The following is a 13,126-nucleotide window of genomic DNA, read 5'->3' on the forward strand; positions in this document are numbered from 1 at the left end:
ATGCTTACCTAATTACCTTAATGTATTTGTCATGCTAAAAACAATTTTCTTTGTTGGGTTTTTTTAAAAAAAATAATTAAAGTTTGTGGGGATTCAAGGAAATTTGATTTTACTTCGTCCTTTTCATCTAATTTAGGTACTTTGTAGGGCTTTTTGAATTGAAAATGAACCGATTGCTAGGAATGACGATGCATCCTAGGGTGGTCTCTCACTATACACTTAATATTTGTTCGTCTTTTGTTACATTTTAGAAGAATCGAGAAAACAGGAACAAATATTAAGTGTATATATGTCTTTTATTTTAATTTGTGTGGCATAATTAAAATTAAAATAATTTTTTTTTATAAAAAGAAAGACTTCTGATGTTGTTATCTAAAACATGCCATATTATTTTGTGTGATTATGAAAATCTTTTGAAATTGTGGTATTAAATTGGGAAAAATTATGCGGCTAAGCAAATTTATAATATTTAATTACTTGTCATAGTTATAGTTTTCTATAACTATTATTCGCGACTAACATTATACATTAATTACGTGAATTGATTTGGAGTTTGTATAATTTGTCACGTTTGTATATGTATAATTTGTCAGGATATATAAATACATATGTATAATATATAATTATTTAACCTATATACATATACAATTTACCTCTCTCCCACTCTCTGACCTCTCTCGCTTGCTTCTCTCCTCCCTATCACAATCTCGCTCGCCTCTTTCCTTCCTCTCCCAATCTCGTTTGCCATATATACAAATGCATATATATAATATACAATTCACCTTTTTCCCACTCTTTTTCCCCTCTCTCCTATTCTTGCTCGCCTCTCTTCTTCGTATAACATGTAGCTACAAATTGTAATTATCAAAAGGTATGGAGAGTAATTAGGCTATAGTTCCCCTCAATATAATAATTTAGCAGTTATAGCAATGCTGAATTTAATATATCCGCATAGACAAAAAGAAAAAGAAAAACCTTTGATTTATCTAATATATTAAAAGAAAATCTCTATTACTCCAAATAACAGTGTTTTGTCAAAAGGAAAGAAATAAAGATATGAAGAAAATTACAACTGATTAATACAACAAAATTTAAACTTAGACTAATATAAACTGAAGCAACGAGGAAGGATATTGTTGTTGTTGAGGGGCTATGTACAAGTTACTGAGAGAAAAAAATCTCAGCTTTTTCATGGGAATATTAATGTAGTGAAAACGACAGAATCACAAAGTCAATTTCTCTTTAATTAATTAGAAGGTGAAATTATTTTCCGATTTGTTCTCATTAGAAGGAGAAGAAGTATTGTCGTTGAGTCTATGGAGAAAATTACCGGCACGACTCTGAATAGATGGAGATGGTCGAGTAGTAGAACTACCCAATGTACTGAACATGTAAGACAATGGATTTTGTGGCACTGACTGCGCTTGAAATTGGATATTGTAGGTATTGGGATTCATAATTTGCTGATTGTTGGGCCCAAAGCCCAAGTAGCCCCCTTGTGATGGTGCAACAGATCCACCAGTGAACTGTTGAACCATGGCACGGAAATTAGTTGTATCCGTGTTTAATACGGTGGTTGGAGTACGCCTGGAAGCCCTTGATCGTCGTCTGATGGGCTTGGAAACACGCCCGTCAGATGGCCCGGTAACGTGTTGGTGTTGGTGTTGGTGGTGATCTGGAGCACTAACTACGGAAGAGGCTGTGGTGGTGACAATTGTGGCATCGGAGAACATAGTGGTTTGTGGAGATCTTTGAGGTTGATAAAATTGCATCCAATTTGTGGGGTTATTTGGCATGGTTTCACTCATGCCTACAAAAATAATAAAAAGTAAGAAAAGAAATGAGAGTTTTTTTTGTTTTTTTTTAAAAGCTTAGGTAAAGAAGAAGAAATACCAACATAGGATGATCCATTGAATTTATAATAGTATTAGTAAGTACATAATTTTGGTTGGTCAAAGTACATGACTAGTACATATACACAAAATGCTATAGTAGTTAGTGGTAGTATAATCATGACCAAAGGTGGAGCTAAAAATTTGGATATATATTTAATTAAATTCAATAATTTGTATTTAATATAATTTTTTTGTGTTAAAAATTATATTAAATATATATAATTATAAAATTTGAAACTTAGTTATTATTTGCTCTATTTAAAAAAGAATAATATATAGCTTGATTTGACACAAATTTAAAAAATAAAGAAGATTTTTTAATTTTATAGTCATGAATTAAAATTATAATTAATATGTCGATGAAATATCCTATAACCTTATGATCTTAAATATGCCATGAAAAAATTAAAATTATAACATTATAACAAAAACATTTTTTCTAAAACAAATTCTTCTTTTTGACCAACATAGGGAGTAAAATTTGTAAGTTTATTTAAAAATTTCAATAATTATAAATTTAAAATTCTTACTCAGCCTAATTACCCCCCTTAGGCGGGATCCTTATTGACACGTGAGTATCACGTGGGTCTGCTGGAAGAGAAAATATGTTTTATTTTTGTTGAATAATCGTCTTTATGCTTTTTAATTTTCTTATCATGTGAACTAGATATACATTGACAATTCAACCGGAAAAAAACAAACTTATTTAACAAATAGTAATATAATATTATTTTAATGTTAAAACTTTGTAACACGTTCTTTAAAATCTTTCATATACTCTTTCAGTTTCGGTTTACCTGTCCAATTTGTTTTTTTTATTTGCTATTTTTGATAGATTAAGAAAGAATAATTTATTTAATTTTATTATAATTTTAGTTTATTAATATCAACTTAATGTTTGAAAAATATAGTGAATAGTAATATATTTAAGACTTTATCAATTAATAAGGGTAGAGTGATAAATTCATTATACAAATAATTATTTTCTTAATAATTGTATCATATTAAAATTTGATAAATAAAAAGGACGAAAAAAATATTATTTAGTTATTACTCCCTTCGTTCAACGATTATTGTCCACTATATTATTTTAGAATGTCCAATAACACTTAATCGCTTTATAAAATTAATAAATAATTATTTTACATATAGCTCATAATTTTTCTTTATTATTAATTATATTATTTTTCTATTACATTTTTTAAAAAATATGTACAATTAATAGTAGACAACTATTACAGTAGAGAGCGAGTAAATACTAATAATGGCCCTTTGTTTTAGATTTGGTTGGAAATATGCATGGTTTTGGCTTGAGTTGAGGAATTGAAAACTAAATTGAAATTAGTGGTTCAATCCAGAAGAAATTAATTAAAGCTGTAAAAGTCAAAATTATTTTTGGAAAGCTAATTAAATTATTCATTAGGAATTCATGTCTAGTCAGTAAGGACCAAGATAATAACATTTTGAAAAGGAAAACTCCATTAAGTCTAGAACAATGACATTCAAAAAGTACTATTTCATTTCATTTTTAATTAAAATAATTTTTTTATGAAAAGAACAATAATTATTTAACTAATATAAAAGTAAAAGTCAAATGTATACTGTATATATAGTACTTATGTATTATTAATAAGAGAAAAGGAAGATAATTTGGAGGATCACAAAAGCTCAAATAAGGATTAGGTTTTAAGAGTGGCTGCAGTTGTTGGGAGTGAAATCTTCTAGATGCAATAGACATTCAAAGTGATGCATCTAGAAAAGCAAATTAATTATAAAAAGGGTTGAGGCAACTTCCAAGAAACAAGGGTGTCAAGCCCAATTTAGAATTATTATTAGAGCAACTTTCGCATATAGCAAATATAAAAATTATATTTGTATATTATAAGTTATAGTTTGTATGATTATAATTTATAGCAAATTTTATGTTTGCTATGGAGCTTTTGATTCGTATAATTTGCTACAAACATTCAATTTTATAAAATTGTTTAGTTTTGTATAAATTTATTTATACACGATAATTGTATAATAAAATTTGAATTTGCATAATTACTGTATAGAACGGAAATATATGTATTTATATATGTATATACACTTTTCTCTCGCTTATACAAATATGAACACAATTTATACATTTTATATCGAATTGTATAAAATGACTAATTGTATATCAAAAATGACTAATTATATACTAAATCAGATAGCAAAAAATAGGAAATATTTGCTACGAATTAAAATTAAAATAAACCATGACTATAACATTTAATTTAAATTAATAATTTGCTATTTCATACAGTTTTCCCTTATTATTATTGATTGCTATAATATCTATTATATCCATAATTATAATTTACTATCGTCAATATTTTCAATCATCACTATTAACTATATTACAATGCAATCAATCCTTATAACCCTTCACCGCTAGTATCAACATATCATCAAATAACACATACTAATTCTTCAGCCACTGTACTTTCAAAATAGTCAACTATAAACATTAATCAACTTCATTATCATCTCATCGGTTACTCCACCATTTTCTATGAATATAAACGTTCTATTTTTAACATCAAGCAATAATTTTATTTTAGTAAATATTTACAAATTTTTTTAATTATATGTAGTTATTTTTTATTTGAACGGTATATGTTTTATGTTACAACTAAATAATTATGTTCATTCACTATTTCAAAAATAAAAACATCTTAATAATTCATTTTTTTACAATATCCTAATTATTTAAATGTATATTCAAATTCATACATTTTAACGTGTTTTAATCTTAATAAAAACAAATGTCATTTAATGGCTAATAGTATGCGCATTCCTATACCAACATTTTAAATCATTTACTTGTATAGATAATGTTGAAATATTTATATCATTCGTCTACGTAATACGATAATTTTATTTTTTAAGTTTACTAATTTTTTCTAATAATAAGAAATTTATCGTAGTTTTGTTTTTCAGTGGCTAGTAAGTGTTTGGCTTGAGGTTTCATACCATGTAATCGATCGTGAGATGGAATCAACATTTGGACATGTAATTTTATGTTGATTTCATCTCATATTTCATATCATGAAATAAAATTTCAAAATTTTCCACAAATCATGATATGAGATTTTTCTAAGTCAGCATTTCGCCATGCGATATCATCTCATGATATGAAATTAGCATTTGGACATGCAATTTCACGCTGATTTAATCTCGTGATTTCATATCATGATATGGAGTTCTAAAATCTAAAATCACAATTTGAGAATGTCAAATCATGTTATAGGATTTTTCAAATACAAAAATTGAGTATAATTATAAAAATATCCATAGTTAATTTATATATATTTACTAGTCATTCGTTTCACATGTAAATAAAATTTATAATTTATATCATTACTTTTTAAATCGTTTATGTCTCATATAATGATTAGTTTTCCAATTTAAAGTTATTTTTACTTCAAATCATTTCTTTATTTCCATTTATATTCCACCAAATTCACTATTTTTGATCAAATTTATTGCTACTTTGTTCAAATCAATGTTTTATATTGAATAGACAAGACTAATCACTATAACAATAATTGCAAAATAATTTCCTTAGCTACTAACCACCTATGTTCAATTTTTGTTTAGGGTTTGATCAATAAATATTGTATGTTTAGTATAGCTTTGTGGTAATGTATTATGCGATTTTATAAAATTTTTATCCATTTGGTAAAATTGTATAAACAATTGCGACAAATTTGATAGTCTTACAAACTTACATGATTTTTATGTTTATGAGAAAGCATTCATAAAAATTTCAATTACCTACCCAAACAAAACTTTCAACTTCCTTTCATATTTTCATATAATGATTTGAACCTATAATTTCATATCACATGATCAAACGAGCACTTAAAATTAAGATTAGTAAAGTAGGAGTTAAAATTTATAATCCCACTGCCCATAATTGATTGTCTACTTTTGAATTGATACACCTATTAAGAAAATAATTATTGACATAGTGAAATTACTATTTTACCCCTATTATTTATGAGGTGAGTGAATTAAAAACTTGAAGTTTTTAAAAAGTCTTATCTTTTTCAAAGTAATTAGTTGAGAATATAACAGTTAAATTTTTTTTATCTTTTTTTAATTTGTCAAAATAATCAAGTAAGGAGGAGTTAACTCCCTAAATTGTCACCCAAGTTAAGAGATTGCCTTGAAATATCATTCATGTTTCATTTAGAACCAAAATATCATTCAACTATCAATATTTTTCTTCAAATATACTTGACACTTCAAAAAACTCACTCTCTCCTAGTTGACATGACATGTCATTAAACTCTTTTTTTAATAATAGACCAATTTAATTCATTAAATTCATTTAACTAAAATAATGATCATATTTTTTAAAAAATAATAAATTAGTTTATTTAGAATAAGTTTATACTTAAGAATTTATTTTATCGAAGCTGAACTTTTATTTTTTTATGTTACGAAGAATAGGTTTTTAAAACGTATTATAATATCATCAATTTTGATTATTTAAAAACACATGCATTCAAAAAAATATTGATATACAAATCAACTAATCATAACTTGTATGATGAATCAATAATATTAAAGGTTAATTACCTATTACAATAATATAAATTGTGTATTTTGAAATTCATGCTTACAATATATTTTTTTTGAAAAAATAAAAAGTGAACAATATTATATTTTTTATCCAAAAAAAAAAAAACTAAATACCTCAAAAGTCTCCTTCTATTCTAGTGATATGTCATGTCATTAAATCACCATTTTAATAATAATAGACCTATTTAATTCATCAAATTTATGTCTCTACAAAATAAATATATAAATTACATCATCCTTCGGGGTGGCCCAGTGGTTTGAGCTTGTGACTTCCATGTTGGAGGTCTCATGTTCGAAACAGTGAAAGCAAGGAGTTTACCTTCTGGTTTGAGCTTGTCGCACCAGGGTTGCCTAATGCAGGTTACCTCTCCTATGTGGTTTGCGAGCTATTGCATAACGCAGGTTTTTACCCTGTGTGAACCCAAAAAGGATAGCGGTTATAGGTTTTCCTTATCGTCAAAAAATATTTATATATAAATTACATCAAAATTTATGAAGATTATAAAAAAATCTAATTCCTTTATTTATTTTTAACAAAATTCAATGAAAACACTCTATCCGCAATTATTACCTGATAATTTTTAAAATTCTTAAGTTAACCATTTGAAAATTTAAAGCGATTTCTTATAAAAATATTCAGATAAATTTGTAAAGTCGACAAAAGAAGTTGATAAGAAAGAGAAAATTATTATTTAACATTTTTTAATTTTATTTTTATTTTTATTGTCTTATTCTATATTATATTATATTATAACTTCTCATACAATTAGACACCAATATATATTCGTATCTCATCCCAAATTTATAAAATACAAGTAATAAATAATTGAATTGCCTATACATATTATATGAGATTAATATACTGATAAATAAAGATAAAAAATTTATTTTATAATATAAATATTATAAAAAAAGACATTGTAAGTATATATCACTACAAAAAACTGTGAATTACATGGGGATTTTCCTGGGGGTTAGTATGAAAAACTTATTTTTCATATTAATTCTCAGGAAAATCCCATGTAATTCACAAATTTTTGTATTGTATGGATTTAAAAGCACCTAATTAATTATTTTTTAATAGTCATCTAACCTTTAATATTATTAATTCATAATATAATATATGATTAATTGATGTAAGTTGACATTCATAAGCGATTTGTGTATTAATATTTTATTTTAAATATATGTGGTTATAATTATTTAAAATTGATAACATTATGGTAAATTTTAAATAAACTATTCTTCATAGCATAAAAAATATAAAAAAAATAATTATGATAAAAGATTCTTAAGTATGAAAATTTCTTCTTAATAAACTAATATATATTTTTTAGAAAATGATAAGATTATTATTTTAGTTAAATAAGTTTGATAAATTAAATAAGTTTATTATCTAAAAAGAATGTTCTAATGGCATGACATGTCAACTAGGAGAGAATAATACTCTTAAAATGTCAAATATATACGAAGAAAAATAGTGATACTTAAGTGATATTTTGATACTAAATAAAATATAAATAATATTTTAAGATAAATCCCTAAACTTGGTTCATTATTTAAGAAATTAACTCATGCAAGGAGTGGGTGGTAGGTAGGTATCTACTGACCAGGACTTCAATTAAGTTGGTTGTCTCCCCACTTTTGGAATTGTAAGTTTCTCCTGCTTCAATTTTTTTCCCCTCTTCCGTGAAACCTAAAACTTAGCTATATACATATCATTTTCATGCTTTAAATAACATTTGACTAGTATTCACTTTTATATATCATTTATTTATAATATAGAAATAAATAATTAGCTTTTCATATTTTACTTTTATTATTGATTATATATTCTCTAATTATTTTTCAAAATTTGTAAATTATACTATATTAGATCTTAAAATTTAAAATGTATCATATAAATTGAGTCAGAGAAAATATTATATTTACTGAACCATTTTTTTTTGAATTTGAAACTGATAAACTCAAAATGTTAATTCCGCGTTAATTGTGACCTAATGATGTTCTATAGCCAATGTCTCCATTCCAATGACAAATTAAAAGTATGAATAACGCATAATAGTCAATGTTATAGTACATCCTACACATCGTCATGCATTACGATCCTAGGTTGAATAATTATATAGCCATTAAAGTCATGACTAATTATTCCATGAAAACAACATTTATTCTTTTAACTTCTTTGACCTGAATTTTGGGGTGAATGGAGTTACTTCTCCAAAGTTAGAAGTGATTGTCATTTAATTACTTATAATTGAATGGACTAATAATTAATGGTCTTGTGGCCCTTCACAAATCACAAAAATTGTGAACATGCTTGATCTACAAAGATTGTGAGACTTGATTGTTTGAATTGTCAAGTGAATTGTTCATCAAAGTCATCTACTTTTTAATATATATTTGACATATTTTAGTTTAAAAAAAATCATAGCCCGTTTGATTTATCATGAGATAGATAAGATATCTTATTGGATTGAGATATATATTATTTAAAAAGAAAATTAAGACTAAGCTAGATAAAATAATCTTCTGTTTTATTCAAAATTAATGATTGTTGTTTATTTAACTAATCAAACAACCCACTAGTATTTGAATTGGGAATGTGAACAATGTTCGAACTTTATCATGTAGTGGAGCCGTTTATTAGAATTAGAAAATTTTATAAATTCACTTTACTGCAAACTCTTTATTAGCCAACTTTATAATATAATGTGCATCGTGGAAGGTTTGTAACAAGTAGTGAAGCAACAAAGATCACATTTAGACCCACGTGAGTTTGAATTTCGAAACACTTAAAGATTTTTTATCCCTTTCCCTTCCTTGTGTATTCATTATTTTTACTTTAAAGTAACTCTTTAAAGTCATGAAATCCAGGCCATGACTTTTTTCATTTATGGGAACACAAATTTCATGGCTATTATCTTTTGATTTCTCAATCGTAGAGCCACCAACTCCATCACTCTATTATTGAATTGTCAAAATATAAAAAAATCACAAACACAAACATATAAGCTTCGTGATATTTTTCATTGATAATACAGGGCCATAGCTAGGTAAAATTTTGACTCTACTAATATTAATTAACGTAACTCATTCGTGAAAATTCTGACTCCACTCTTACTTATTGACGTTGCAAGTCCAATATGGCCTAATGGACAAAAAAACACATGTTATGGAAATGATCTTTTTAATCTTTGGTAGATAGGTTTGTCGAGTCCGGAGCTTAAAGGGTACAAAATTTAACAAAAATTTCAAAGCGGTATATAAAATTTTATATTAACCAAAACGGCAAAATCGCTGCATGAACAGCGATTTACTCCACCGAAAAAGCAATTGTGCATTTTTTTTTTAAAAAAATGAAATCGCTACCTAGGCAGCGATTTAAATTATTTTTTTTAAAAAAAAAAGAAAAATCGCTGCCTAGGCAGCGATTTTCAAAAAAAATAATTTTTTTTTAAAAAAAAATTTAATTTTTTTTTTATAAAATCGCTGCATAAAAGAATTTTTTTTTAAATCGCTGCCATTTTTTTTTTAAAAAAAAATTTCTATAAAATTTTTAAAGCGCTGCCAACGCAGCGATTTTATAAAAAAAATTTTAAAAATATGTAAATCGCTCAGCGATTTTATAAAAAAAAAAATTTTAAAACATGGATATAGCTGCCTAGGCAGCGATTTAAAAAAAATAAAATTTTCTTTTTAAAATTTTTTTAAAGCAGCGATTTTATAAAAAAAAAAATTATAATATTTTTTGAAATTCAAATATATTGCTTATAAGAAAATATACATTATTTTAAAAAAATTAAGAATAAGTAAGGTAACAAAAATATTTTCTTTCTAAAAAAAGATATTATATTGAATTTAAATTTAATAGATGTTTGAGTTCAAATAGAATTTTAAATTCAAATAATTAAATTTTTTTAAATAAAAAATTAAAATCGCTTATTGAATTCTTTTTTTAATAAAAAAGAAATCGCTGCATAGGCAGCGATTTCCTTGATATATATATATATATATATTTAAAATTTTGAAGATAATCACATGTCAACTTAAAAAAAAAAAGGTGACATGTCAAATTCTTACAAAAATATTCAAACATTTTACAAAAAATTCACATGCATTTATAAAAAATTGTGTCAATTCACATGCAAATAGTGTCAAAGTCACATATTACATTTTTATTTTCTTATAAATTGATTGAATTGTATTTCAAATGTAAATAGTGTAATTTTTATTTTGTTATAAATTGACTGAATATTCACATCCATTTCATCACCCAGTGGGTTAAATGTCTCAGTGTATGTTCGTTTGTAATATTTTGCACTGTAGAATTTACTTACATAAGATTTTGGCTTGATTCCGCGAAGTCCACAAAATTTGATGGCATGCGAACAAGGCATATGATAATTTCTCCATTTTCCACAAGAACATTTCTTACCTTTTGCAGTAACCTTGTGGACATTTCCACCTTTACCATCATGAGCAAAAGTAAGAATTTCAAAAACTCCATCACCTGTGTTGTAAGTCATCATATCTGTGTGCCCTTGAGCTCTTTGATAATAATCATTAAATTTTTTATCTATCGCAAGATGCCATGACATATTACTTTGAAGTAATGCAATTGCAAGATTGTTTCTTTCGACAAAAACGATCAATGAGAGCTTTGAACGTCATTCGAACCATGGCAGTCACAGGAAGCCCCCGAGCTTTTTTTAATAAACCATTATATGACTCAGACACATTTGTCGTCATGGCACCCAATCTACGACCACCATCCTTGTACATTGTCCATTTTTCCAAAGAAATTCATTTAACCATTCATATGCTGCAGGAGACAATGTCTTGATTTGTTGCATCCGTTGCACAAACTTTTTCTCTTGATGCTCAGTAGCAGCCAACCACATTAGTTTTTCGAGTTCACTATTTACAAATTTTTTATTAAAATTTGCTTTTAAGTGTCGAACACAAAATCTGTGATATGTGTTGGGTAGACTCAACCAATCATAAGATTGAACGCACTGCAAGATTCCTTGATGACGGTCAGAAATAAGACCAATTCCTTGTCGTTCACAAACTACATGTGTCCATAATAACTTGAGAAACCATGACCAAGACTCAAAACTCTCACGTGCAACTAAAGCATATGCAAGTGGAAAAATATTTCCATTCGCATCAATTCCAACCGCAATTAACAATTTGATATCATACAAACCATAAAGATGTGTGCCGTCGATAGAAATGACCGGCCTACAACTATTGAAACCATCAATGCTTTGTTTAAAATCCCAAAAAAGAAATTTGAAAATTTGCTCACCTTGCATTGTTGTAGAATGATGCTCCCACTCAATAATAGTGCCTGGATTGAATAATTGTAGTGCAGCCATGTATCGAGGTAATGCCTTAAATGAACTTTCAAAATCACCATAAACCATTCGAAATGCTTTTCTTCGACCTTTTTGTCCTTTTCTATAACTAGGAATATAGTGATGCTTTCCTTTGATAATTTCACGGATCATCTTAATATCTATGTCTGGATTCTGCATAACATATGGTATTAATGAAGTTGCAATCATGTTATCATTCAAATTGAAATGATCCTCCTTATAGTTATCTGTAAGACAAGTATGCGGTTCAACCATTTTTCCTGTCTTTCACATACCGCTTGAAATCTCTCTAAATCGAATCATCCAATCACACCCTAACTCATGACGATTGCAAATAACTTTCCAACTTTTACTCTTGGATTGATCACAAAGAAATTCTTTTTTAATAGCAAGACTATATGCTCTTACTGCAGATTTCATTTGCATCTTATTCATAAATAACATACCTAGTTGCATATACAAATTAAATTAATCAACATGAAATAAATAAATAAATACAAAATATTTAGTTTTCAACAATCAAACCTGACTGGATATGTTTAGGAATGTTTGAATTCTAAAGTGCCGTTCGAATGAAACCGTCATCTCTCGTGTAGATAAAATCTTCTGCATTTTCTTCAGTATGATCTAAGTATGGAATCGCTGTAGAATGATAATTAATACTTTGATCTTCAACGGATGCATTAGGTGCATTATCCACATTATCATCATCATCGTCATACATATCATCACTGTCTGTTAATTCATGCTCGGAAGGTTCATCATTGTGCAACTCACCAACTCGTTCATCACCCATAACATTATTATTTACAATTTGTGTACAATAATTCACTGCATTTTGAATTTGATCATACCTATAAAAGTAATGATATAAATATATTACATGTAAGAAAAATAGTTTTAAGAAATAAGAAAACATTACTTTATTTACCTATCAGTTGAATCCGATGAGAAAAAATTCAAATGATTGAAATTTTGGCTAGACTCTCCCATAATGGCAAACTTCAGTTAGAAATAATGATCTCTTGAAGTAATGATCATGAGTATATAGATAAAAGCGATATTTAAAATCGCTGCCTAGGCAGCGATTTCCATATTTTAAATTTTTTTTTTTTATAAAACCGCTGAGCGATTTACATATTTAAAAAAAAAAAATTTTATAAAATCGCTGCCTAGGCAGCGATTTCTATGTTTTAATTTTTTTTTTATAAAATCGCTGAGCGATTT

At 26.7% G+C, this 13,126-nt stretch overlaps 1 protein-coding gene and 1 pseudogene across 1 annotated transcript; both read right to left on the minus strand.

Annotated features, from left to right (window-relative positions):
* Positions 1-981: 981 nt before the first annotated feature.
* On the minus strand, positions 982-1,901 carry LOC107025397 (VQ motif-containing protein 22-like). Its single transcript, XM_015226187.2, has one exon. It carries the CDS (start codon positions 1,806-1,808, stop codon positions 1,251-1,253), a length of 558 nt encoding a protein of 185 aa, XP_015081673.1. The 5' UTR covers positions 1,809-1,901; the 3' UTR covers positions 982-1,250.
* An 8,792-nt stretch (positions 1,902-10,693) lies between these two features.
* LOC107025198 lies at positions 10,694-12,878 on the minus strand (annotated as a pseudogene).
* Positions 12,879-13,126: the final 248 nt, after the last annotated feature.

Source organism: Solanum pennellii, chromosome 7, assembly GCF_001406875.1.
Source record: "Solanum pennellii chromosome 7, SPENNV200".
NCBI classification, from domain to species: Eukaryota; Viridiplantae; Streptophyta; class Magnoliopsida; order Solanales; family Solanaceae; genus Solanum; species Solanum pennellii.

Bases quoted from the DNA above. Each gene is read 5' to 3' on its own strand.
- LOC107025397 (XM_015226187.2), bottom strand. From the start codon at position 1,808: ATGAGTGAAACCATGCCAAATAACCCCACAAATTGGATGCAATTTTAT.